General features: G+C 44.3%; 3 protein-coding genes across 12 annotated transcripts; 2 read left to right on the forward strand and 1 right to left on the reverse strand.

The window, feature by feature from the left end:
- Nucleotides 1,429-8,800, forward strand: LOC110432178. Of its 10 annotated transcripts, XR_002449587.1 has the most exons (9): nucleotides 1,506-2,033; nucleotides 2,468-4,159; nucleotides 4,566-4,630; nucleotides 5,457-5,588; nucleotides 5,726-5,801; nucleotides 6,316-6,553; nucleotides 6,642-7,051; nucleotides 7,193-7,364; nucleotides 8,354-8,800. XR_002449587.1 is itself a non-coding variant. In XM_021452126.1 (2 exons), the coding sequence occupies exons 1-2, from the start codon at nucleotides 1,457-1,459 to the stop codon at nucleotides 2,491-2,493; spliced, it is 603 nt and encodes a 200-aa protein (XP_021307801.1). In that variant the 5' UTR covers nucleotides 1,429-1,456; the 3' UTR covers nucleotides 2,494-4,233. The 10 variants fall into 10 exon arrangements, 2 of the variants coding, with proteins under 2 accessions (XP_021307801.1, XP_021307802.1); XR_002449585.1 differs by having other exon boundaries at nucleotides 6,316-7,051; XR_002449588.1 differs by lacking the exons at nucleotides 6,316-6,553; nucleotides 6,642-7,051 and having other exon boundaries at nucleotides 1,513-2,033.
- Nucleotides 15,066-19,591, forward strand: LOC110432859 (ultraviolet-B receptor UVR8). The gene is made up of 6 exons (XM_021453847.1): nucleotides 15,066-16,034; nucleotides 16,963-17,172; nucleotides 17,268-17,378; nucleotides 18,118-18,486; nucleotides 18,573-18,680; nucleotides 18,911-19,591. Exons 1-6 carry the CDS (start codon nucleotides 15,723-15,725, stop codon nucleotides 19,250-19,252), a joined length of 1,452 nt encoding a protein of 483 aa, XP_021309522.1. The 5' UTR covers nucleotides 15,066-15,722; the 3' UTR covers nucleotides 19,253-19,591.
- LOC110432636 lies at nucleotides 22,864-27,230 on the reverse strand. The gene is made up of 2 exons (XM_021453410.1): nucleotides 26,532-27,230; nucleotides 22,864-23,922 (listed from the first exon to the last, which is right to left on the reverse strand). Exons 1-2 carry the CDS (start codon nucleotides 27,228-27,230, stop codon nucleotides 22,864-22,866), a joined length of 1,758 nt encoding a protein of 585 aa, XP_021309085.1.

The raw sequence follows: 27,747 nt of genomic DNA on the forward strand, positions 1-27,747 counted from the left end.
CCACAGCTTCCCTATGTAATAACCGGTTTTCTCTAGATCATCAGAATTCGGAAGAAACAAATATAAACTCAGCGAGAAAATTGCTATTCTAGGACTCCCAAACATGTGTTCCTAACATTGACATCGCTAAAACAACATTCGAAACGTTTGCACTTTGTTTTCCATGACATTTGGTGTATTAAATCTCTTTTCTTATCTAAATATATGTATTTCTTTTCTCTTTGGACTCTTTTATCCTTATGTCATTTGGACGATGATTAGGTACGGTAATTTCATCGGTGTTTCATCTAGCCACCGACCGATTCATCTCCCAGTACGAGTATGACTGCGCCCACGCCGCCGGCCGCCCAGCTGCCGCCCCTCCTTCCCTTCCAATCTGGCGCACGCCGCTCCCCTGCCTGGTGCCGATGATGGATGGAGAGCCTCCACCTGGTGTCGATGGAACCAACGATCCTGGTGCCTCGTTGCATATGTCTCATTGTTTATTAATTTTTACTATATATGAACGTGTGCACTTCATATATGCCATGCCCAGCCAAGGCACCGGCACCAGCCAAGGCACTGCCCAGCTAGGCGGCGACGGCAGGCAGCAAGTCAGTCACGGTAGCTGCCCAGCCAGCCAGCCCAGTGAAGAACGACCGATCAAATTCCCGCACGTAACCAACGTCCAGATGACAGAAGAATAAAAGAGTCGAGAAGAGAAATACATATATTTAGATGAGAAAAGAGATTTAATACACTAAATGTCATAGAAAACAAAGTGCAAACGTTTAGAATGTCGTTTTAGCGATGTCAGCGTTAGAGCATCACCAACAGTTTGTCAAAATTCACTTGGCAAATACCATAATTTGGCAACTCCCTAAAATATATGATAAGTGAAAAAATAGACTCTCTCCAATAGTTTGTCATTTTAACCTGGTATAAAATAAAAAAGTAGACCCACAACCTATATTATCTGGATTTATATTTCATTCATGTTGTAGAACAAATATCCACAATGTTTATTTTCTTGTGAAAATTTTGGTTGCATTCACAAATTAAAAATAAGGAGCATCACCATTTATTCAAGACTTGGCATTCATGTTCCATTAGCATAGCCCTAGCAGACAAGAAATGGCAGGAGCAAATCGAGTACTGATTCACAGCACGGTGGTCGATTCTAGCATGCAAGCATGGACGGGCGGCCGGCACTGACCCGTCGCATCCAACGATATGTCCAATCAGTTTCTGCTAGAATTGAAGAAGAGCAGGAGCTGGCGGCCAGATGCCAAGTGCTATGCGCGCGCGTAAATATGCGCGTGAGGAGAGGAGAAATAGCAAGTTGTTAAAAATAGTAATCTCATTTGGCAAACTGTTAGAGATAAAATTTGCTTATTTTGCTAAAATTTTAAGGATGACAACCTTACTTGGCAAACTGTTGGAGATGCTCTTACAAATCATATTTTAACAAAGGCCCATGTTTGGGAGTCCTATAATAACAATTTTCTCAAACTCAGCTCCTTCACCTTTTAAACGCTTCTCAAAAAATATATCATCTCCTCTCTCTCCCTGCTCTTTGCTCCCTTTCCCTCCCTCCTCACGCGGGCGACAGCGACGGCAGCGGCGACAGACGGTCCTCAGAGCAGCCGCGGCCGCGGCCGTCTTCCTTCCTCCCTCTCCCTGCCCTCTCCCTCTCACCCGACATGCTAGCGTGCTCCAGCAACACCGGGTGGCCGGAACAGCGGTGCCCTCAGCATGCCGCGGAGCGCTGCGCATGCGACCCACCGGTGGCCGTCCCTGGCCACGGAGTGCGCGGCTAGGCCCTACGCTGTATCCTCCCATCGATCTGCGGGCGTTGATCCGCGGGCGCTTGACAAACCCTAGCTGCCTCTTCCTCGCCGGAGGCGGCGCCAGCCCTCGGCGCTCCGCGTTGGGTGCTGTGCCGGTGGCGCGAGTGGCCGCCCTCGTCGCGGGGGCTCCGATGGCCGCCCTCCCCGGGCACGACGTGCTCGACCGAGCCCTGCCGGTGGTTGACGGCGCGGCTGCCCCCTTCCGTAAGTATGCATGAGATTGTGATTTGTTGTTCGCACATCTTGAGATTGTGATTTGTTGTTCGCACATCTTCTTCCTCGGTAAATAAACAAAACAAGGCATTGCGTCATTTGAGTGCTTTGTAACCACAACAGGTTCGTTAACATGTTTTGGTTGGGCTTGCGTACCAGTTCCATATTGGATTTTGTAGTTATGATTTTGTTGATGTCTATGCGATTTCTACTTAAATGAAATAGCCAGAACTAATTGTGGAATTTATATCCTAAAATAATTGCATAATTTTTTTATGCTCTTGTCCCTTGCTGAGTTTTAGTCCATACATATCCATATTGAGGGTTATACAAATATGCGTTCACGCTTTTCTGCTACATTTTTCTTTATTTTTGCTTAAATTTGCTTGATCCTTTTGTTTGCTATTTCTGTTTGCTAAATGCAGGGTACAATACTCGAATTAAAATTTGAGCGCATCAAAAAGCAATTCACGATGCTCCTGTCAAGGTCCTCAAGACCTAGGGTAGGCGGACCGCGGCTACGGAGTTCGTAGCCTCTGTCCGTGGCTGCTGGTCGGGTTATGCCCCCAGACCAAGAACACGTCGACGGGTTATGCCCCCCGCCGCCGGCTTAAGAGAAGAGATAGGATAGATTGATATTTTCTTTCATAATCCTCAAGGTCTGATTACACCGGCTTATATAGCCTTTAGTCCCAACAAACCTTCCTAAACTTTAGGACTAAGAAAGGAAAGCAACCAACTAATAAAGGGAAACAACCAACTAAATCTTTTATTCCCTATAATCCTAGCCGCCTAGCCTGTTTCCCTGCTGACCCAGGCACTCAGCGCGTTCTGCTGCGCGACGGACGTCGCGCGCCCTACGGCGACGCGAGTATGCGCGCCCGTACATGACAGCTCCAGATGAGAGTATGCTATTTAGCAGATGAGAACCAATTCAACTGTAATTGCTGTTACTGAAAGCTGACCTGCAGAGTGGATTGGTGACTATAGTCTGCTCGCTAAACTTAAAAGTGTTACTGTGTGAGATCAAGGGAAGTAGCTTCCCAAATTTATTTGGGTCCTTCAAAATCCATCGTTTATTAGGTGCATGATCACAACATGCCTGCTTAAAAAGATACGAGAACACTCTCATTTCAATTTCAATGATGGCTCCAATTCAATAAGGTAATAGCCTGAATACTTTCAGTTTCGCTGTTGGACAACTGCAGTTACCTAAGAGTTCCCTAATTGGTAAGTAGCTAATTTTTAGAAGTGATTTATAGGTATAGAATGGCAAGGGCAATATAGATGGAGCCATTGAAATTTTCAAAAAAAAAGTGATATGAAGGATCATGTAATCTCTAGATTCATTAAAAATAGTTTGTACATGTGAAAATGTCTATACGACTATATGAAGTGGAGGCAAACAAATGGATTACCATCAGGGAATTTAGAGAAGACTAATATAAATACCTAAGGGGGAGTATGTTCTTGCAATTTTCTTTGATCGATTGAAGCTCCATTGCTGATATATTGTTGCTTACTCATACTGTTTTATGCTCCTATTTCACTTGCCTTTGTGGCACATGCTGAAAAGACAAAGCATTTGTGCACCTGTTAGTTTCTATAGGTCAAAAGCATACACCAGGCTGATGTATACTGCCCCTCCATGTTACATGAACATCCATGCTAATCAAAATGGCAACCTGCAAAATCATGCATATTCATTTGAGCTATAATAGCTGAATTTAGTTGTAGGGGTTAACTGTCTGCACCCCTAATTTCATATCCAAGAGTGGTATTTTTTAGATTACTTACACTTGACTCATGGAATTTTTTCCAATATGATGTCCACTATGACCTTAACGGCCGCTTTTCGTTTAAACTTACTTCACTTTCTTCCTCCTGAACATTGGCCGCCTTTTTTCTAAATGGTTCCATACATATAGTTTGGTCTAATTTAACAAGGCTAATTCATTGGTATTATTTTTCTCTTTTACCTGAAAAAATGGCAGATAATGACAATCCCTAATGGACTGCACAATGGGTGGTTCAAAAAGGACTATAGACGTCTGGAGTTCGACCAGAAACATGACACACCATTAGATGATGTGGATGTTGTCTTCCATAATTCAGAAGTCAGTGGATGCTGCATTTTCGCTTTCTCTCATGCAAAATGTCACAGATATAAATTACAGGCTACTTTTTCGAATACTTATTTACCCTGACCATGTTAAAGAGAAGAAAGTAGAAGGACCCATAGGTCTCAATGCATTTGAACTGATTTCAAGGCCAGCCATTACAGACCTAAATCTTAGGAACTTATTTGACTTAAACTAGCTGGTAACTTGAAATATTTAAATTGCAATAACTGATAAGGTTAAGTGCCATTATTTTCTAAGGACATAGGGCCTCACGCCTGTTATATGCACTTCCATTTTCTTTGCTACAGTAATGAACGTCGGTAGTTATAAAATGCTACAACCTCTTATTTCTATGCTGTGATTACAAATCGAGTCTGAAAGTTTTATATTTTCTTGTCAGGTTAAGCTTCAACGATTGACAATTTTTTATAAGGAATACTGCAGTGTACAAATGAAATTTTTTCTGTAAGAATGTTGCCTTCCCCTCTGCTCCTTTCTATTTGACAGATATCAAACTTAGTCGTTGACGGTCATGATGATTGATCAACAAGGAACTCATGAGTCACCTAAAGAACTCAGTTCTGTTGTCAACAAATTGGAGATACTCCCTCCGTCCCTGAAAGCTGCAATTTCTAGAGTTGTCCTAAGTCAAACTTTTACAACTTTGACCAAATTTATAGAAAAAAATGCTAAGATTTATAGTACCAAATTAATACCATTAAATTTATTATAGAATATATTTTCGTAAGATACTTATTTTATGTCATAGATATTGATACTCTTTTCTATAAAGTTGGTCAAAGTTAGAAAAGTTTGACTGGCACGGATTCTAGGAGTTGAAGCTTTCGGGGACGGAGGGAGTAAGTAAATGTAATTGTTCTCTAGATTATTAGACAGTGTGCTTTCATGCTTGTGTTAGGTGATTGCATCAATTGGCATTAAAGGGAAATAGGCCTTGCCCATGCCTGCAATTTATATTATGTTTTAGTAATAAACTAATAACAGGTCCTGCAATTAGATATCAGTGTATCACAGTGCATCAACTACAATAAGCTCGTCCAGTACCCATAATTAAATAAAAATTTATACATACCAGTTTTATTCAATATTTGGTTTTGACTGAATTTTATTCTCACCAATCAAACATCCATGCTAAGGAAATAATCTCTTTCAAAATATATATGTTAACATTGCGAATGCTACCTAATTCTTTTTCTTGGATCTGAAGAAGGACCCCGTTTCTTAAAAGTGGAGCAACAACCTTAACATTGCTTTAGGGATTTCTTTTCAGCTCTTGCTTAAAGCATCTAACTGCACACAAGATATAACATAAGCAACAAGGATGCACAGCCATCGTGCAGACAGAAGACAAAAACACACGAAAGTAACATCCTCGGCCACCTTTGGACTCTTCTCCAAAAAGGTAGCTTGTTCCCATTATATGTGCAGCATTCGGGCCTTCTTTTATGACACTACTATTTTTCAAGAAACACATTATAACAAAGGCTTTTCCATGACTCATATTCAAACAAATCTTTATATATGTGACATAAACTGCAGATCAAAAACTGAAGAACCCAAACCACATGCTGAAAGCACTGGACATGAGGCCTAGTCAACAAAAGAAGGAACAAAGGTTGATAGATAGATTCTTCTTTGTTTTTATGCAGATTCATTCTATTTAACATAGTTATGTTTAGTGTCATATTCTTTTCTCTGTCGGCATCGATTTATATGGCATTGAACTTGAACTGTCTTTGTTATTCCAAGCATATTATAAGGCTTAGCTTTAGGACATTCTTCTCTGCCCAACACTTAATGCTTTGTATAGATGCTCGAAGCTCCATGGATCGTTCATGCATCTATGTCCAAGATCGTCAAAGGCCGCAGTGCACTTACTAATGACCCTGTATAATATCTCTGACCAACACTCTATAATGCTTTTGTATAGGCACTATACTTTGTCATGTAGCAAATTTTAAACGTTTTCGGCACATATGTTTGGCCTACATATCTATGCTGCTGGCAGACTTAAACTCTAAATTGGATGTAGTATTCTATATGTATAATTATCCTCACTACATTGGACTTCGCTCTCTTGAAACTCTCGCATCCAGTATTGTCACAACTATTATGTGTTTCATACTAAGGTCTTCTACTCTTCTGCTGTCGCGCGCGAAGGCGCGCGCCCTCCACTAGTGAATAAAAAGAGATGTTCAACACGCGTTACAGGGGACAAGGCACATAAATAAAGAGCAATGTTCAACTTTTTTTTTCTTAGCTCCCTTTTCTCCATACGGTCACCGGACAGCTCATTTGTCTCTGACTGTCATATCTCCGGACTTGTCCTCGACTGCTGATCATCCACACCTGCATTCATTGGTACATGTATGTGGACATTTCTAAAACAATACCCAACTCATCATTTGTAGTATGCTCATTTGAGTTTATCTGACGAATCTCAGCCATTTAGCAGTGTTTTTCTCTTTCAATAAATCAGTGGACAATCATAACTTTTCAAACAAGCGAACAGGCTTACACTGACATCATAGCCTACACATGATTAAGCGTTTGACAAGGTTTCAAATTCTCTCGTCATTTCAAATCCAGTTTTCTTTTTTAGAAATGTTTCTCTAGTATATGAATCGAAAACACTTCATGGAACCATTTGACTAGCTTGCTATATTCTTAAAGCTAGAACTAACCAGGTTTGGAGTGTTTCTGTGGACTAGTATAAAAACGACAATTGGCTCCAAATTATTCTCGATAAAATGTTTCACTGTTTATGATATTTGGCAATGGTCCTAGTGATTTTATTAAGAATATGAAATATTTCTCATTGCCAAATTATGTATGCGGCGACGCGCAAAACACAAGTGGGTAAAGGTAAGGCGTGTTCAAAAGAAATATCATCTCAATATTTGTAAAGTAGCTTCCTGTCAAAAATATTTGTAAAGTAGCTATATGGGCATATTACCATCAACATTTGAGTAAAGCTAACTTGTCTCTGTGATGGTGTACCACCAGAACTGGAAGCTTCAGAAAAAAAAAAAGCAGCAACAGCTGGTCAGTGCGTGGAGCATTTCCCACCTCTGTTTTGCGCTTCCTGAATATGGGCTTCATCGAGTATACGGGCCAACGCAAGAACCGTGTTATTTCTTCGTGCCGTCGGATGCCCAACGGACGTCATCGGGCATAGGTACGTCCCTCCGCTGTAGATGACAGTATGACCCAGTTCAGGTTACAGTGTTAAAGTTAAAAAAACAACAGTTTACGGTAGGCATGAGCACGATCGAAAAAAAAAAGGTTACGGTGGGGGTACCATAAAAGTTCTTTTTTCCAGCAAATTCATCGTGTATACAATGTTATATTAACATACAGTTTTTTTAGTAAGTTAATTAAAGTGGTAAAAAAATACAAAATTATACAAATCACGCATATTTTAAGGTACATAATTTGTACACGTTACATATGTTAGGTAATCAAAAGGTATGTACATATTATGTCATGTTAATCCGTTGGTGTACAGGAAGTACATGTTATATGTAACAAAATAAACACATTCGCCACGTCCAACAAATTTAGCACACATCAATCTCTACAACTAAAACGGTAATGATACCTATAAGACGTCCGTCCGTTCGGACGCTGTTGTCCACTCATTTTGTTGCTCCTCACGCCTTCTCATCCACTCATTTTTTTCATCTCCACTCTTCTCTCACATCTCGCTGCCACTTCCACCGCTCGCACATGCGGCCGCACTTTCTGCCATGCGCGAGCCGCTCCTTCCCCCTTTTCTCCCTTCCTCCCCGCTGCGACCCACACACTCTCCATGCCGCCGGAGTAGAGCACGACGGTGGCAGCTTTCAGTGAGCGGCGCAACTCCCTTCCTCTCTGCTCTTTCTCCCTCGCTCTCGTGACCTCCATGCATCTGGAGATGGAGATAACGACGCGGCTCCGACGAGGTAGGTGGGGAGGGATTTGGATCTGAAGCCTTTCTCTCCCTTTTCCCTCTCTACTCTTTGTGGATCTGGATCTAAGCCCTCCTCTGCTCCTCCTCCACCTCTTGCTCCTCCTGCTCTTCCTCTGGATCTAGATCTACGGGATATTGTGTTGGCTAGGGTTTCGGCGAGCTCTTGGGATTCAGTGCTCGTACGTGTTGTAATGGTGTTCTCTGGTTTTTTGCAGTATGTTTTTCAGGTGATGTTGCAGTAGGATAGGGTTCCGGCGAGCTCTCGGGTTCAGATCTCGTCATTGTTGCAATGGTTCTATCTAGACGTTGCAGTAGGTTTTAGTCGTTGTTGCAGTTTTGTGTTTTGAGATGTTGTTTCAGTTGCTTCAGTCTGCATGTTGTAGTAGTTTGTTTTATGTTGTTACAACATTTGTTCGGTGTTGTTGTAGTACTATGTCCATGGTGTTTTAGTTGCTCCATCCAATGCTTTAATTTGCACTGTTGTATTAGTTGTTGCATGTTGTTGCAACAGTTGGTCGATGTTGTTGTAATACTATGTCTATGGTGTTTCAGTTGCTCCATCTAATGGTTCAACCTATGCTGTTGTATTAGTTGTTACATGTTGTTGCAACAGCCGTTCTTTGTTGTTGTAATACTATATTTATGGTGTTTCGGTTGCTCCATCTAATGCTTCAACCTATGTTGTTGTATTAGTTGTTACATGTTGTTGCAACAGCCGTTCTTTGTTGTTGTAATACTATATTTATGGTGTTTCAGTTGTTCTATCCAATACTTCAATCTGTATGTTGTAGTAGTTGTTTGCATGTTGTTGCAGCAATTATTCTTGTTTGTTGTAATACGGTGTTTATGATGTTTCGGCTACTTCAACTTGTTTGTTGTAGCAGTATGTCAGGTGTTGCTGCACTATTATACATATTGTGTTACAACGTCAAATATGGGGATAGGTTGTAGGAACGAGTTAGCGGCAGGCAGATCTGCTAGGGGCTGACAAAGCGAGGGGCAGGGCGGATCTCATGCTCGTGTGGGCGGAGGATGGGCTCCTTGCACGGAGAACGGACGAAGTGCGGTCCTTTGTGTGGGGCGAGTGTGGCAGGGGTAAGTTGGTTGGGATGGAGCGGATAAGAAACGGTCTTCCGGACGGGACGAGTGGGGCAGAGGTGAGTTAGTTAAGGCAGATGGTTTTTTTTCTTTTCTGTGGCGCGGGTGGGGGGCTCGGCGTCCGGGCGCGTTGTTGGCGCCGGACGTCCGGGCACTAGCAGTTCCGTAAAAATTATAGAGAAGACCCATCTACCACATCTATGGGGGAGTCACAACTCCCTTTTTTACTATACCATAATAGGCTAGCCCATCAACTTAGGCCCCACTCACCTATGCATGTAAAATTGTTTTAGCGAATTAAAAAAAGTCATAACTATTAAACCGAAGATATAAATTAAATTTTGATTGCGCCATTAAATTTCTTATAACAAATCCTTTAAAACAAGATCACACATGGATATATTTAGATAGAATTTTATTAGTGAATATTTATCTCTACAACTAAAAATTATAGAGAGGACCCGTCCACAACTCCTATTCCTTTGGCGGTCTTTTTTAGAGGTCTTTTTTTAGAGCAACTCCAACAGAGTTGGTAAAAATAGATGGCTAAACTCATGATTTAGCTAACCTTTAAAATAGAAACTTAAGCAAAAAAATACAAAACTCCAACAACCTTTCCAATAGGGTAAAGCGAATGGCTAGCGGCACATGCAAGCTATATTTAGCATGCGAGAATTCCGGGATACATGGCTTGCTAAAGCCAGATACAATAGTTGTTGGACTCTATCTTTTTTCTCAAAATAGTCAAATATAGATTACACAACATGGATAGCTCTTCTGTTGGAGTTGCTCTTACTGCGCGATGACATGCTATCCCATCAACCTAGGCCCCACTCACCTATGCATGCAAAATTGTTTTAGCGAATTACAAAAAGTCATAACTCATAAACCAAAGATATAAATTAAATTTCGATTGCACCATTAAATTTCTTATAACAAATCCTTTAAAACAAGACCACACATGGATATATTTAGATAAAAATTTATTAATAAATATTTATCTTATAAAGATAAAATATTTTCTTTTATTAAGTAGAGACAATATTCTAGGTTCAACAGACAATGTTCTGTCTTTGTAAAAAATGTTATCGATTTAGAAGAATAGTATTTTGGTTTTAGGTTTATGAAACTGGTATTACAATATACATAAAAATACATAAATACATGATATAGATAAAAATAATAATAAAATCTAGAGTAAAAAGCATAAGAAAAAAAATAAAAACACAAAATGGAGAAAAATTTCAAATAATGTCAAAGGGTTACTTTTCAAATATCGTAAATATATTTATAGAACATTAACATCACTAAATACATCATAGAACATTATTAAATATATTATAGAACATCACATTTATTATAGATTACATGTATACTAAGTGAACACCATAAGAAACATCATAGAACATCACATGTATACTACGTAAACATGACATAACACAACATAGAATACTAAATATATATTACATAAACATCGCATATATATATATATATAATAAAAATAAAAAATAAAATTACTAAGAAGAAAAATATAAAAACAAACATGATTGACAAATGATAAAAAGTGCATAGAGGAAATAAAATAAATAAATAATTTAAATAAGGATAAAAAGAAGATTAAAAGGAATTAAAATATAAAATAAGAATGAAGAAACATAGAAAACATGAAAAGAAAAAAGAAAAACAAATAGAAGCAAGGAAGAACGATAAAACTAAAACCAAAAGAAAAAGAAAATAAAAGGTAAAATTAAAACAAGAAAAGAATAAGAAAAGGACAGAAAATAAAATAAAATCGAAAAAAAAACTGAAAAGAAATGAAAAATATAGACAAAAAAATTAAAATAAAAAATGAAGAAACATAGAGTATGTGGATTTTAAAACCCATAACAACGTACGGGCATTAACCTAGTTAGAAGAAAGATTTAAAAGATAAAAATTATATATATTTAACCCATTTTATAAAATATAAAAAATTTATATATTAACTCATAAAAGTTAATAGATGATTATAACCATCTGATCTAATTTAATGAACAGATCATAGTTATTTTAGAGTACCATAGCAAAACTCTAAAAAATTGCCATTTTTTCTTTCTACCATGCTTCACTCACAACAGTATTACCACTTCTAGGATGTCTTCCTAACTCGAAGGCATAGATCAGAGTTTTCCCAAGTTGTGTAGTCAGCTTTGAGAGCATCCACACCTGTGTTTTCATCCATATCTAATCATAGCTTCAGCCAGTTCGTCCCTTGAACGTTGACATAAGGTTAGCTTATCCTAACAATGTTCAAGAGCCCTTGTGGTTGGTTTTGCCTAAAGATGAGCAACGGGCCGGCCCAGCCCGGCCTGGCACGGGCCCGTGCTAGGCACGACCCGATAGGGCACGGGCCCGTATGGCCCGCGTGCCACCGGGCCGTGCCTGCCTGAGAGCCCAGGCACGGCCCGTTGGCCGGTTTTCAGGCCGGGCCGGCCCAAAAAGCACGAGGCTCAATAGTCCTTCAGGCCGGTCCATGGCCCATTATATAAAAAACACCAAATTTAATACAAAATTTAACAAAGCATAAATACCAGACATTAATACACGCAATATACTCATAGATCATATTTCATTTGCCAAAAGTCACAAGTTTTATAAGTCATAGAACCTGATACTTCAAGTTTCATAAATTCCCTAATACCGGGCCGACACCGTGCCTACTGTTAAAAGCGGGCCAGGCCGTGCTGCCCGGCGGGCCGAGGGGTCGGCCCAAGCACGGCCCTCTACGTGCTTTGGGCCGGCCCGGGCCCAGTTAGGATCAGGCCGTGCCGTGCTCGGGCCAGACAAAATTACCGTGCTTTGGGCCGTGCCTTTGGCTCGCAGGCTGCATGCTCAACTTTAGTTTTGCCGCCAGTTCTTTTTTTTTCTCTCCCCTTGACTCATCTATTATTTGCATACGACCTTCATTGCAACAAATATACATATATACTCTCTTGGTCCCAAATTAATTGCTGTTATTGGTTTTTTTACCACAAGTTTGACTCGATTTATAAAAAAATCATACAATATTTGTATCTTTAAATAAATTTATTAAAAACTAAATGTAAAGATCTTTCCAATGATACTAATTATGTATTATAAATATTAATACTTTAATATGTATTTAGTTAAAGTTGTTTCTTATGAAACACAAATAACAGTTATTTTGGGATGAAGGGAGTATGACATATCATGTTCTACTCTAAAAAATACATTGTATTGCTGCACTGCTGGGCTAGTTCATTACTTCCAATCATAAGTTCGCCTGCGTTTGGCGCAACGCAGCAGAAAAAAGTTCCAAAGAAAACAAATATCATTGTTACAAGCATACCGAAAAACAAATAGGAAGACAAGGCAAGTTAAAGGTAGAAATTTAAAAACATAGGAGTATGATAGGGATTCATGTGTAAAGCTAAGGATTGTAAAACCTAGGAAAGTTAGAGAGATTGTTTGCTTGGGGCATAGGAAAAACAAATGAAGGATTCGGTTTGCAGGAAGGTCGAATAAAAAAATAGTAACACCAACGTGCTTTGTATGTGTTTTCTCTTTTTCGACTAGGTAGAACAAGCCATAATAGACCTTCAATTCCTCGTACTTCGTGTATAGGATAGAAAATTTTCCTTTGCTAACATTATTTTTCTAAAATTCCTTCAAAGATCCTAAAGAGCTCTAAAATTTATGCATACTACGTTTAGGGACCTTTTGTTCGGTGGGGAACAGAAAGAAACAGTGGTCATGTCGGTGGTTGTTTTTTTCTTTTTTTTTTGAGAATGTGTTGCATTTTTTTAGACCTAGTTACAGATGTAGAAGTTTATATACACGAGCATACACTTATCCTTATGAACATATGCATGCGAGTTGGACCGATAATTGCACCGTTTATAATATTCTAAAAAAGGATTGTAACATTAGTCTGGAAAGCGTTGTTTTTCATGGCCTAAGGCCTTGGAGATAAAAAATTTTTGGGTGTCACATCAGATGTGTCGGAAGGATGTCAGGAGGGATTTTTAGAAACTAATAAAAAAATAAATTACATAGCTCGTCTGGAAACTGCAAGACAAATCTATTAAGCATAATTAATCTGTTATTAGCACATGTCGGTAACTGTAGCACTTAAGGCTAATCATGGACTAACTAGGCTTAAAAGATTCGTCTCACGATTTTCAACCAAACTGTGTAATTAGTTTATTTTTTATCTACATTTAATGTTTCATGCATGTGTCCAAAGATTGGATGTGATAGATGAAAATTTTTTTGGGTGAAAAACTAAACAGGGCCTAATTCTGTTGGTGTCGCAACAGGGAATATTCAATGATGCCAATTAAAATTTGAAGTTGTGCGAGGGAAGTTTTATGTGATATACACTTAGGCTGTCCCAATGCTAAAAATTATATGTAATTTCTATACCTATTATTTTTTATAGATAATACATATACAAACTATGGTCCCAATGGATAGGTTTTACAGAATAATTTTTTATCCAATCATATTTATTTTTTCTCCATTCTCAACCAATCATATCACTTCATGTCTTGATTCTCGTATAGACATGATTTCTAACTTAAATTCGGTTTCTATAATTTTTGCTCTCTTCAATAACTACCATGCTACATCAGCAAAAACGTTTAGATAGTAGTATAATTAATATCTATAGAACTATTTCTGCATTGAAAGTGTCCTTATAACACTTGCAATCCAAGAAATCCCGCGGTGAGCAGAGCTAGCGTGCAGCCGTGTCGGGCGAGCGAGCGTGCCTAGCTGCAGCCAGCGAGTCATCAGAGTCTCCAACTTGATAGAAATGACTAGTTTCTTCAGATCGCCGTTTCTTGGTGTATCGGTTCAAGAGCCGACGTGGTTTCCTTTAGAAAAAAACGGTTCCTGTATTTTTCATCTCTTTCGTTATTAACTTACGTTACTACGTATATATTTTGCTTATCTGATAAATTATTTAATAGAGATAGAAAATCATTAATTCTCGTTAGAAGTGCGTAAAGTTGGTAACCGACAAGGTAAGTAGAGGCGGTCTGCTTTGAGGTTGGAAGAGTTTTGCCGTTTGTGATACGATTACATCATAAAGTACGTGTACCTAACAAGTTTATCCAAATTAACGAAAAGAATTCAAGCCAGTTCTTGATAAAAGCCAGTGTCAGAAGACGACGCAGTGGCCCACTTGACCACCGTGACATCACGCGCATGGAGGCGCACGAGATGTCATACAGCAGACTCCACGCTGTGACATAAGGACTTGTTTAGTTCACGGCTGGAAAGCGGAAAACTTGCCGTTATTGCTGGCCCAGCCACACCAGCCCAGCTCGTGGTTCTCTGCTCCTCCCGAAAGGCGAAACGATTCGACGGCGGCCGTCCGGCCGCCCAGGACCGGAAAAACCTTCCATTTCATCCCGTCCCTCCCACTGGCCACTCACGCCGCGACAGGCGACAGGCACAACCCTTTCGCCCTGAGGCAACACTGCCCGCCACGTCCTTCTCCTCCTCCGTCTCGCGGTCCAGCCCCGGGCGGGCACCCCACCAGAAAACGCAGATACGTTCACCGACGTCCGGGCCAGCCCAGCCGCTCCAGTGCCGATCGGCCATGTCAGCCTCTACTGCGACCTAGCGCTCCACGCCTCCCCCCCGTTGCACGCAGCAGAACCTACCCCTCCACGATCCCGTCGCCGACATCTTGGCCCACTTCCCCTGGGACCCAGAGGCTCAGTGATCGCAAGCCGGAGACGCCCGCTCACCACGCGCCGGCCTAGTGGGGTGGTGGGTGGGTGGAGCTGGGAGCAGGAGGCGTTGTTGCCTTGCCTTGGTGGATCCACGCACGCGGGCCGCGGCACCACGCCTCATCGCTCAGCTCTCTTTTTCCTCCTCTCCATTCCTTCCCGTGCACAGAAATTCTTTCCTCTCGCCTTTTTGTCCGCGTATATCTCCCCTGTATTTATATTGGTTCGTGTGCGTGTAATTTGCGTGCAAATACACGCACGCCGATTTTCGGAAAAAAAGAAGGAGGCGAAGGGCAAGGAATCCCCCGATTAGGAAAGATTCTTCGCTCCCCGGCCTCAAATCCCGCAGCGGCAACCACGACCGCCTCCCTTCGATTCCCCTGCGCTTGCCGAGGTCAGGATTGGTGCTGGAATTCGGTGCGCTGAGCTGTTCCTCCCTCGATTCGACCTCCCTCGCGCGATTCGGTTCGATTCGTTCCAATCGGGGTTTTGCTGCTGCTTCCGCCGCCCGCCGCCGGTGCGCTCCGAGCTGCTCAAGCTGGGATACCCTCTGTGCTGCTCGATCTGATTCGGTCCCCCCAGCACCAACCCAACCCGACCCCCGCTCCGCCGCTGCCGCTCCCCGCTGACGGACGCCGGCGCCATTTCGACCCGCGCCGCCGGATCCTTGGATGATTCCGATCGATCCGGGACCAAGAGACGCAAGGCTTCGTCACCTCACCGGGACCCCGGCGGCGGCGGATCCATGGCCGGGGAGAAGGCGCCGCGCGCGTTCTCCATCGAGGAGCTCCCGGGCCACCTCATCGGGGAGGTCCTGACCTCGGGCGGGCTCGCGGCCGCCGACCTCGCCAGGCTCGAGGCCACCTGCCGCGCGCTCAGGCCGCTCGCCGAGTACGCCGCGTCCAAGCTCTGCGCTGCTCGGGCGGCGTTCGCGGCCATGGGGCCCGCCGCCCGCGGGGAGCTGCTGGAGAGGTGCGGGGGAAGCTGGAAGAAGGTGCTCAGGTTCCTGCAGTCCGTCGAGCAGTCGTCAGGCACGGTCGAGACCTCATCGGGCAGCGTGAGCATGCTTTCCTTTCTTCCTTTCACTTCACTTCACTTCACTCTCTGAGGCCCAATGAAAATTCAATATTCATATCCTGTATGTAAGTAAGGCCATGAGATTATCTTGTGCTTTAGAAATATTCGCCTCACACTCTGGACTCTGCCCACTTTGGAATGCTGTAATTACCAAGACATGTTTAATCATGCATGGCGTATGTGCTTGAAGCTTTAAAAGAAGCTAATAATATGAAGCTGATAAGAATACCCTTGTGTGGCTTAAATGGGATATTTAGCACATGTTAGTCATTATAAACAGATTTAAGACATTCTTTTGCTAGGCAAATATAGATCATTTTTTCTTGTTTCGGAGTTGGACGGGATTTTACAACTTATCTCAGATTGGTAAACATGTTAATGTTCCTGTATTGACATGCTGATATGCATTTTCCTGTGTCAAACAATGCTAACTTCGTAATATACTGCACAATTACAATCTGAAACCGTTCAGAAGTGATTGTCTGTGATGTTGAAATCCTGGTAAATTGAGTTGCTATTGTGCTACAAATGTCCGAATTACTTTAAGTATAAATTATGCCTTAATTTCTTACTCATAGTAATGATAGTTGCCTTATAATTCCTGCTAGAGTGAATTTTTTTGTTCTGGACAGTGCATGGTGGCATTTTGGACATACTATTTATCTTAATTATACTGAGTCTTGTGGCTTATTCAATATCGTTACAAGACTACAAGTTTACTAGTATTCGAGCTCACTGCTAATTGTCATGTTCAGAAAGAAATAATAATATCAATCAGAAAAATCTAGTTGTCTTCTTGTATTTGGAGACAGGTTTCCCTGATGTTGGATGGCATTGAAACCGCTACAATTTTTTTTGTTGTTTCCAAATTGTTTCCTTATACATGTGAACCTCCTGTATGTTTCCAGATGCAAGTAGCCACAGGAAGATATCACACACTTTTGGTCCATGACTCTTCTGTCTATTCTTGTGGGTCCAGCTTGTGTGGTGTGCTAGGTCATGGCCCAGATACTACACAGTGTGCGGCATTCAGTCGGGTTTCCTTCCCATCACTTTCTCGTGTTATAAACATCTCTGCTTCACACAATCATGCTGCTTTCGTTACGGAGTCTGGGGAGGTAATTGATGATCTCCTTAATTGAAGCGAGTTATGCCTATTGCTGTATTACTACTTTTCCTTGCCTTGGTGTTCTGAAGGGTTTTGTCTAAATAGGTTTTCACATGTGGTGATAATTCATCATTATGCTGTGGTCATGGCGAAGTGGGGAGAACTATATTTCGACCAATGCAAGTAGAAGCACTTAAAGGGATTCCCTGCAAACAGGTAGGACCACAGATCTTTCTCATCCTTTTATGTTTTGTGTCTCCATTGATGCTGCTGTACTTATTTAGTCTGATCTACTTAAAATTTTCTAAATCATAATATGTCCTGCCATTCTCTTGTAATTTTTCTGTGGAGTTGCTAACTCAGTTCTGAAAATTTACATTGGTTTCTAGAGTACTGTATTTTCACATGTTTATCTCTTCTCAATTTTTCTATTTCTTGTTGAAATCACATTCTGTAGTTAATAAGTATGACTCACATGTTGAAGATTTTGTCAATAAATGCCTCACATTGTGATGTTTTCTTTATATATGTCAGTACTAAAAAATTGACTTGATCCATGTCAGTGATCCCTTCCCTGCTTAATCATGTGCATGTGCACATATCTTTGGGAACTATATTACAGCTCAGGTCCTGAGGGAAAACCACCTAATTCTCTTTGTTTTTCTTTTTGGGACAAGTGATTCTCATCTTTTGGCTGCTAGTTCAGTTTCATACTTTCTATTGCATATTAAATCAGCTCTCTATTGAACAATGAACACACTCATTCACCATTTTATATGTATCTTTATGTTATTGGGATAAGCTTTCTGACGCTATTTATTTTCTACACTTATCTGTATTGCATCTTTCTATATTGTTTATTCACTAGGCTGCATAGATTTTGTTCTGAGGCATTTCATTTTGCCTCTGTAATTCAGTATTCTTAATCTGATGCTATTTTATTAACTTTTCACAGGTTGCTACTGGTCTAAGTTTTACTGTGATTCTTACAAGGGATGGACAAGTATATACTTGTGGAAGTAATACACATGGCCAACTTGGTCATGGTGACACCATAGACAGGGCCACTCCAAAGCTTATTGAATTGTTTGAAGGCCCCACTAAGGTGGTGCAGATTGCAGCCGGTGCAAGTTACACGTTTGCTGTAACAGATGATGGAACAGTCCATTCCTTTGGATCTTGCACTAATTTCTGCCTTGGACATGGGGATCAGCATGATGAACTTCTTCCACGTGCAATCCAATCATTTAAGAGGAGGAACATTCATGTAGTCCGTGTTTCTGCTGGAGATGAGCATGCTGTGGCTCTTGATGCACTAGGATACGTAAGTCTATAATGTCCTGTTTGCATTCACGTATACATTGTTAATGATTCCACTCCAGGCATTAGTATAAAGTCTGAACTTTACAGGTTTATACTTGGGGCAGAGGATACTGCGGAGCCTTGGGTCATGGTGATGAGAATGATAAAACTAGCCCAGAATTGATCAGCAGCTTGAAGGGCCAAGTTGCTGTACAGGTCTGTTGTCACATACTGTCAAGGAAGATATTTAGCAAGCAATTTCCAATATAGTTAAATAAAAGTGGCATTGCAAATTATTTGTTTTAGAAGTTCAAATCAATTCTTCTATACATCAATATGAGATACTAATTTCTTGGTCTAATTAAAGTGCCTTTGCTATTCACACATGCTTTAGTTACTTATCATCTCCATGTCTGAAACCTTCCATATTTTCTTAACTTTTTCAGGTATGTGCAAGGAAGAGAAAGACATTTGTTCTCACGGATGAGGGCTCAGTTGTTGCGTTTGGATGGATGGGCTTTGGGAGTTTAGGGTTCCCTGACCGAGGATCATCGGACAAAGTAATGAGGCCCCGCGTTCTTGAGAGCCTGCAGGATCACTACGTCTCCCAAATAAGCACCGGACTGTATCACACTGTTGCAGTGACAAATAAGGGCATTGTATTCGGGTTTGGGGACAATGAGCGAGCACAGCTTGGGCAGGAGTACATTCGTGGGTGCTTAAAACCTACTGAGATAATGTTCCAAAAGAGTATGGAAGACATACCAATTGCGGCGCCTAGTGGTTAACTTCAAGGCCAAGAGCCCAAGACCACCATTTTGGACACTATTGCCGGCATATGTTGTATTTATATTGAAATTCTTCTTGGCAAGTGTATTTTATACTTTGTGATTTGTGAGTAATTTGGGTGAACGGGGGAAGATGGAAGAGCAAAGGTTGGAGGACAGTGTTGTGTAGCCAAAGAAGCCTATAGTTTAGTAACGTGTGATGTATCGAATAATTCAACCCACCATTTTTCTTCTGTATAAAATTTATTGGTGTGTTTGTATTTTTTTTCTTGCCACTTCATGTTTTCTTGGTTTTGTCCTAACAACTGTCGAGTAAAATAGCATTTGCTCCCTGGAACTTGTTATATTATTGCCTAAGTTTGCTAGTGTCTATCACCTTGAGCATTGTCACTTCGTCATCACTGTTTTCAATTATGCATATCATTATATGTGCACCTCTTAGGCCTTGTTTAGTTCCTAAAAAAATTTGCAAAATTTTTCAGATTTCTCGTCATATCGAATCTCACAGCACATACATGAAGCACTAAATATAGACAAAAACAATAACTAATTATACAGTTTGTCTTTAATTTGTAAGACAAATCTTTTGAGTCCAGTTAGTCCATGATTGGACAATATTTGTCAAATACAAACGAAAGTACTACAGTGTTTATTTTACCAAAAATTTTGGAACTAAACAAGGCCTTAGCTGAAAAATGGTGTCATACTGTTGGAAATTGCTTGCGTTGGCATAAAAAATTAAAGATCTGTAATTATGAGCTGTCTTATCTATCAAAAGATATGCTGGATGCGCAACCGTTCCATGAGATTTTTTTTTTAAAGGTCGCATGAGAATGAGTTGGCATGACAGTTGTTTGTCTGAATAGGCATGCAATTTCAGATACAGTTGTCAGAGAAGGACGTGGTTTGCTCAAACTGTCGAAGCATTACAACTTCATGATCATGTGCAATGTTTTTTAGGAAAACAGGAGGAACACCGATACCGTTATCATGACTCCATGGCATAAAACACCGGTAACAGCTAAGGCCTTGTTTAGTTCCAAAATTTTTGGCAAAATGTGAATAGTACCAATTTCGTTTGTATTTGACAAATATTGTCCAATCATGGCCTAACTAGGCTCAAAAGATTCGTCTCGTCAATTCCGATCAAACTATATAATTAGTTTTTATTTTCGTCTATATTTAATACTTTATGCATACCTCTAAAGATTCGATGTGACGGGGAATCTGAAAAATTTTGCAAATTTTGTTGGGAAGTAAACAAGGCAAGAAAAAGTCGTTTATGCTGACCGTGACATGGGTTATTAGTTTATTACAAAGTTGAATTTACAGGCACAGTTAGGAAAGTAAAATGTTCCGAAGTAGGTATGTAACTGAATTCCCCATTTTTCTTCTGTATAAAAAAATCGGTGGTTATGTTTTTCTTTTCCATCTACATGTTGAATGCATTAACTCTCAAGAGATATTTATAGGGTACATATATATATATGACGAGGGAGATTTGGAATACAAGACAAGTTATATTGGATGTAATCTTCTTTCACATGTAGGATTCTATTTCTATCTTTGGAACTGTTCTTCAACAGTACCTACAACAAACAAATAGTGTTCTTGTTGGCCCAGCACTTGGCCAAGGTGAGCAGAACCTGCTCTCCTCCCCTCTCCTCCTCCCCTGTCTCAAGGTAGGAGATGAGCAGAGCTCACTACACACACAGACACAGCACACTGTCTTCAGCGTTGGCTGAAAACTGAACCCAGGAGTGGTGGCAAATGAACTGCCCTTTTCCATTGAATAGGTAGAGTATATATACACAAAACATGTATCTACTGGTACACTACTTGGATGGTGACTACACCACTCCATACAACTACTCTACATGGTTTATATCAGCCATTATCTACTCTTGTACCTGCCTATACCAGCCCACTACTCCAGCTGGTGTACTTCTACCAACTATGGCCTATTGCCCTACTTTTACAGTGGCAGCTGAAGCTGACCACCTGTTCCTGCCACCGCAGGGCAAAGAGAGAAGAGGGACAACAGATTATGTCTTACAATCTTTCCCTAATTCTGCTGTCCTCACTTGACTTCCACCATGCCAATCATTTTCCTCAGTTCCTGAAACCGAAACTTCCCGAGTGAATTGGTGAGGATGTCAGCGAGTTGCTGCCCGGTTTCGCGAACTCGATGACCAGTTGCCCTCCATCGACACAATCCCGAAGGAAATGGAACTTCACATCAATGTGCTTGCTCCTGTCGTGGAGAACTGGGTTCTTTGCCAGCACAATCACCGGCTGATTGTCCACCTTGAGTGCCGATGGCTGAACCATGGCTCCAGTGAGCTCTCCTAGCAACCGTCACAACTAGACCACTTGGCACGCTGCTGTGGCCGCTGCGACGTACTCAGCCTCACATGTCGATAGCGCCACATCTTCTGCTTCACGGACTGCCAAGCCACCGGTGATGAGCCGAGGAAGACGAGCACGCCGGAGGTGCTCCGCCGTCCATCAACAACGCCAGCCATGTCTGCGTCACTGAACACCGTCAGCGCTGCTCCTTCCGCCGCCTTTGGCGGCGCCTCACTAAACACTTAAAGGTGGAGGCCGCCACGCTTGGGGAAGACGATGCCCAGCTCCGCCGAGCCATGGACATACCGAAGCAGCCGCTTGACCGCCGCCCAATGGTCCTCCCTTGGGTCCTCCATGAATCGGCTCACGTAGCCCACCGCTAAAGCGATGTCCGTCCGTGTCTGTGAGAGCCAGAGCAGCCCACCGACGATGCTGCTGTAGAGAGTGGCGTCCACCTTCTCTGAAAACGTGCCGCCATCTCCTCCTTGAACCGCGCGATATCAGCCGCCCGCGCGCCGATGACGATAAGATCGTCCACGTACACCCCAACGATGAGGTGCTCCTTTCCCCGTCGTCAGGTGTACAGGGCGTGCTCTGTGGCACACCGCGAGAACCCAAGCTCCGCCATGGTGGCGTCGAGCTTGGCGTTCCAGGCCCACGGCGCCTACCGTAACCCGTAGAGCGCCTTGCACAAACGCAAGACCTTGCGCTCTGCGCCTTTGACGATGAAGCCTGGCGGCTGCTTGATGAAGACGGTCTCCGCCAGGTCACCGTTCAAGAAGGCAGACTTCACATCGAGGTGGTGGACCGGCGAGTCCTTGGCCGCCGCGAGCGCTGGCAGAAGCCGTACCGACTCCATGCGCGCCACCGGCATAAACACCTCTTTGAAATCCACTCCTTCATGCTACACGAAGCCGCAGGCGACGAGCCGCGCCTTGTACTTCACCATGGCTCCCCGCTCATCGCACTTGACCTTGTAGACCCACTTGAGTCCAATCAGCCGGCATCCCGCCCCTGGATCGACTAAGTCCTAGGTCCCGTTGTCTTCAATCGCCCGCATCTCTTCGAGCATCGCCGCCCACCATGCCGCATCCCACTCTGCGATGGCGAAGGTCACTGGCTCCTCAGCGCTCATCAAGAGCAGAGTATGGCCGCCGTCATTGAGCAGCCGCTCTGCCAATCCTGGTACGGCCGCCTCTCCGACCATGTTGTCCACCCACCGGAATCACACCTCCGCCCCTTCATGGAAAGCATCCACAAAGTCAGAGACATTGGACGACGGCGAGGCGTACTCGATTGAGGCTGCCGCCGGTGTCCTTTGTTCGGGCGAACCAAGGGATCCTTCCCCGGTCAGCTCGGGCGCATCCAGGTGCCCAGCCCTGCCTGGATTGGGTGGCTCCCCTGCTTCGGCTGTAGCTGGTGATTCGACGTCCACATCGACTGCTAGCTCTGGCGGCTTTCTCCGCCGCCGTGCCGTGGCCGTGAATCACTAGGTGTTTGACGGCAAAGGTGTCGTAGATGCCACCGCCCTCTGGTGCTTCCCCCAATTCAGTCTCCTCCCACTTCCAGGCCGCCGCCTCATCGAAGATGACGTCCCAGGGCACCACCACCTTCCCACCAACTAGATCGTGGAGCCTATAGGCCTTGGACCCCTCCTCATAGCCAAGAAACACCGCCTTGGTGCTCCTGTCCTCCAGCTTGCTGAGGCCTGGCTTGGTGGTGCGCACATGGCCGATGCAGCCGAATGTGCACATTAACGAGACATTGGGCTTGCGCCCATGCCATGCCTCGAACGGCGTCTGCCCCTTCAGCGCCTTGGTGGGAGCCCGGTTGAGGATGAATACGGTCGTGCTCACCGCCTCGCCCCAGAACGCCACCGGCATCCCCTTCGCCTTCAGCATCGAACGTGCCATCCCAACAATGGTCTGGTTGTGGCGTTCCACCACGCTGTTCTGCTGAGGAGAATAGGGTGCAGTGAGATGGCGCCCCATCCCCTCCTCGGCGCAGTAGGTGGCGAACTCAACCACCGTGAACTCACCACCACGATCCGTCCGCAACACCTTCAGCTTCTTTTCGGACTCCACCTCCACCCGCGCCTTGAAGCGCCTGATGGCGTCCGCCGCCTCGGCCTTGCTTGTCAGGAGCTGCAGCCCCATGTAGCGCCTGTAATCGTCCACGAGCAGGAGGAAATACCTTCGCCCGCCGTGGGTCGTCAGCGTAATCGGTCTGCAGAGGTCTCTGTGGACCAGCTCGAGCGGGTCCTCGCGCGATACTTCGCCTCTTTGGGGAATGACAGCCGCCTCTGCTTCCCCGCCAGGCAGCTGCCGCAGAGTTCGCCAACGTGCTTGATTTCTAGTAAGCTCACCACCATCTTGCCAAGTCGGCCCAGTGCGTCGAAGTTGAGATGGCCGAACTGGCCGTGTGAAAGGTCCTTGTTTGGTTTTGTTAATTGAGTGACAACTTAGGTGGACTAATAGTGTTTATGTGAGATACACAGGAGATTAGTCCACAAGTGATTATATGATGATGGAGGAGCTCATTGCATATGAGACATGACATGGAGTCATGTGACCAAGGTGGAGAAGATCAAGATGAGGCTTGGCTTGATGGACCGGTTGCAAGAGTGAAGGGCAAGTCGGAGGCTTTGAAGCGAGGGACCGCGTGTGACGGTGAAGCTTGAGCAAGACTTGGTGCCGATGGACCAAGGCAATGGTGAAGAGCAAGTGAGGTCAAGATCGATGAACCAATATGGTCACGTGATGATATGAAGTGGATCTTATCATTTGGTGATTGGTTGGTGCATGTGTTGCATCAACATTGGAGGAGATGAAATGAAATGCGCAAGGCAAAGGTATAACCTAGGGCATTTCCATTTCACCGGTCATAGGTGTGTAGAGAAGTTTATGACCGGATTTAGGATAGATGGCCGTACTATCAAGAGGGGCAAACTTGTTTGCATATTGGTCATCTAGTGCCACTTGAGCGATCTAACTTTGCATACGTGTTAGGATCGAGTGGCGTGGCAAGTTTGAGAGGCTAACTCCTTTGGGAAAATGTTTATGAAAAGCTAACACACTTGCACATGGTGGTGTACACTTGGTGGTGTTGGCACATTTGCAAAGGAGGTGGAGTTCCTAGGGTTGAGAGAGGTGTGGGTTTCTCAAGCTCGGCGGGATTCGGCGCTTTTCGAGAAAATGAAGTGCATATTTTCTATTGCGCCGGTGGGAAATTTTGGAGAAGTCGCAGGAGTGTTTCTCAGTTGGAAACACTCACCGGACGCCCTGTGCGGAGGCACCGGACGCTGGCCTTTAGCGTCCGGTGTGCTGTCGGGTGCAGCAGAGTGCACCGGACGCACCGGAGAGCGTCCGGTGTGCAGGCGGTTTGGCGACCCTCTCTGCGCATGAGTCCGGTGAGCACCGGACGCTCAGGGTGCGTCCGGTGGCTTGCGTCCGGTGACCGTGCGAGTTTGCGGAGCTCTCTGCGCACGGGTCCGGTGTGCACCGGACGCGTCCGGTGTGGACTTGTTGAGCGTCCGGTGGTGCTGTGTCAGGCGCGAGCGCGAGGTAGCCGTTAGCGGCAACGGTCGACTTCAAACGGCTAGTGACACGTGGCTGACGTCTGAGCACCGGACGCTGGGCGTTGAGCGTCCGGTGGCTCCCTGTGAGCGTCCGGTGCCCACGTGTTTTGCCCAGTGAAGGGGCAACGGCTAGTTTAGCCCTTGGGGCTATAAATAGAAGTGGTGGCCGGCCTTGGCCGGTGCTGAGCACCCTTGGGACTTAGTGTCCATGCTTGGGGAGTGCTAGGAAAGCCTCTAACTCACTTGTGCTTGCAAGAGTGCGAATCAATAGCGAGTGAGTGATTCTAGTGCGTTGCATTGAAAGATTGCATAGAGTGGCACTAGGTGTTCGTGTTGCAAGCCGGTGGTGCTTGTTACTCTTGGAGGTTGCCACCTCCTAGATGGCTTGGTGGCTTGTGACTCCGTCGAAGCACGCAAGGAGATTGTGCGGTGCTCCGGAGAAGAGATTGTGAGGGGTACGGTGCTCACCCCGCGGGGATCGCAAAGAGCAACTCTAGTTGAGCGAGACGTGAAGAGCGACAAGTGGTCCGGCCGGGTCAAGTGCTAGAGCTTGTGGTAAGCACTCCATGTGGGAGAGTGTGACTTGCGGGTCACCACTAGCAAGAGGACCGGCGGCAACCTTGGAGCTTGTCTCAACGGGGACGTAGCTTGGTGGCAACCAAGTGAACCTCGGGAGAAAATCATCGTGTCAACTTTGTTCTTCCCGTTGGTTTGCAAGTCCCTAACACAAGCTTGTATTTACTTTCATATATTTGTGCTTGTGTAGTTGCTCTTGTAATTAGTTAGCTTGTGTAGCTTTCTAGTTACCTTCTTGCTTGTGTAGCTGGAAGTAGTTCCCTTGCGTGACTAATTTGGTTTGTGTAACCTTGTTAGTCACATAGCTTAGTTTGTGTAGCGAAGTAAGTTGCGCTCTCTAATTTGGCATTAGTTGCCTTGTTATTGAGCTTGCTAGTGAGCTTAGGCTTTGTGCGCTTTGCCTCACTAGTTTGTGTAGGAGCTCCCCCGGTTTGCAAAGTACTAGTTGCATAGGTTTGTGTGACCTTGCTTCTAGATTTGGTTAGGTGAGCTCTTGCTAAGGTAGCACCTTGCTTGCTTGTTTAGGATCTTTTCAAGGTGCTAGAGAACTTAGATAGAGGGGTGTAGTCTTGGCTAGACCGATAGTTTTAATTCCGCTTTTGTTTCGGTTAGCCAACGCGATAAGTTTTAGAAAGGACTATTCACCCCCCCTCTAGTCCGCAATCTTGACCCTTCACCGTGCCATAACCATGGCTTCTCCGTGCACATTGCTGCCAGGCACACTAGCTGCTCGATCTTCAAGTCAAGGAGATAAAGCCGGCTACATGAGCATTGTACCTTCGCCAGGAGACGACCGTCTTGGTCCCTGATCTGAAGCACGCCATCACGGATGAGCACCTCCGCACCATGCTCGTCTAGCTGTCCCAAGCTGACGATGCTCGACCGAAGCTCGGGGATGTAGTAGACCTCTGAGAGCGCACGGTGCTCTCCATTCTTGCACTTGAACAGCACCGTGCCTCGCCTGCGGATCTCCACCCGAGAGCCATCGCTGAACCTGATGCTCACAGCATGTTTCTCGTCCAGCTCGGAGAAGGCGGCGCGACACTTGGTCATGTGGTTGCTCGCGCCAGAATCAAGGTACCACCTTTGCTCCGACTCATCTCCGGCGACCCTGAGATGAACCTGCGCCCACGACTCGTCAAGGTGATGGACGACCGGTGGCATAGGACTCTGCTCCACCTCCAGCCCCTCTTCCTCGCCACTCTGCTTCGCGCAGTACACTCCCATCAGAAGTGCGTGATCGTCGTCGCTGTCGGCCTCCGCAAGATGTGCCTCTTCCTTCTTCTCATTGTGCTCCGGGCACTCGCGTGCCCAGTGCCCGACCTTGCTGCACTTGTGGCAAGCGTTCAGGTCAATGAACTTCTTCCCCTTCTTCTTGTCCACCGAGCCTTTTCCCGGCTGCTTGCCGCCGCCGCCGTGGTCACCACCGCCGCGGTTGGAGCCTTCCCCTGTCCGGTGCTTCTCCTTCATTTGCATCGTCCACTCTTCCTCGGACAGCAAGAACTTGGGCTTCTCCTTTTCCTGCGCTACCGAGCTGTGATTGTCCACCACTCGCAGCCGCCCAGCATCGTCTCAATGGACATGGCGAGCTGCGAGTACTTCGCTGGCACCACGCACAGGTGACGAGATCCTCGTCGTCCACCTTCTTGCCAAAACTCACCTGCTGGCTTCAGCCTGGGCGTTCGGTTCCTCAGTTCGGTTCGGTTCTTCGGTTTTTGACACAAAATCAGTTCTCCACAAATAGGAACCGATCAGTTCTTCACAAATCTTGGAACCGAGCTAAATCGGTTTCGGTTAGTTCAGTTCGGTTCCGGTTCCGACCGAACTAACCGAAAATTTACACAAACATAAAAAAAGAATAGAAAAATAGGAAAAAATATTTTTAAAAAAGCAAGATGTCGTTATTTTAAAAAATGTGAGGATGTGAGGCTATGAGAGGGTGTCATTCACCTTTTATATTTAGGGTTAAGGTGGTATTAGGCCTATGTTGTAA

The sequence above is a fragment of the Sorghum bicolor genome, chromosome 2, assembly GCF_000003195.3.
Source record: "Sorghum bicolor cultivar BTx623 chromosome 2, Sorghum_bicolor_NCBIv3, whole genome shotgun sequence".
NCBI classification, from domain to species: Eukaryota; Viridiplantae; Streptophyta; class Magnoliopsida; order Poales; family Poaceae; genus Sorghum; species Sorghum bicolor.

Bases quoted from the DNA above. Each gene is read 5' to 3' on its own strand.
- LOC110432636 (XM_021453410.1), bottom strand. From the start codon at position 27,230: ATGCAAATGAAGGAGAAGCACCGGACAGGGGAAGGCTCCAACCGCGGC. The intron at 23,923-26,531 runs GTACAATGCTCA...ACTCTGCGGCAG, and splicing joins ACGGTCGTCTCCTGGCGAAG to CTGCCTGGCGGGGAAGCAGA.
- LOC110432859 (XM_021453847.1), top strand. From the start codon at position 15,723: ATGGCCGGGGAGAAGGCGCCGCGCGCGTTCTCCATCGAGGAGCTCCCG. The intron at 17,173-17,267 runs GTAATTGATGAT...TTGTCTAAATAG, and splicing joins TCGTTACGGAGTCTGGGGAG to GTTTTCACATGTGGTGATAA. The intron at 18,681-18,910 runs GTCTGTTGTCAC...TAACTTTTTCAG, and splicing joins AGGGCCAAGTTGCTGTACAG to GTATGTGCAAGGAAGAGAAA.
- LOC110432178 (XM_021452126.1), top strand. From the start codon at position 1,457: ATGTTTGGGAGTCCTATAATAACAATTTTCTCAAACTCAGCTCCTTCA. The intron at 2,034-2,467 runs GTAAGTATGCAT...TGCTAAATGCAG, and splicing joins CGGCGCGGCTGCCCCCTTCC to GGTACAATACTCGAATTAAA.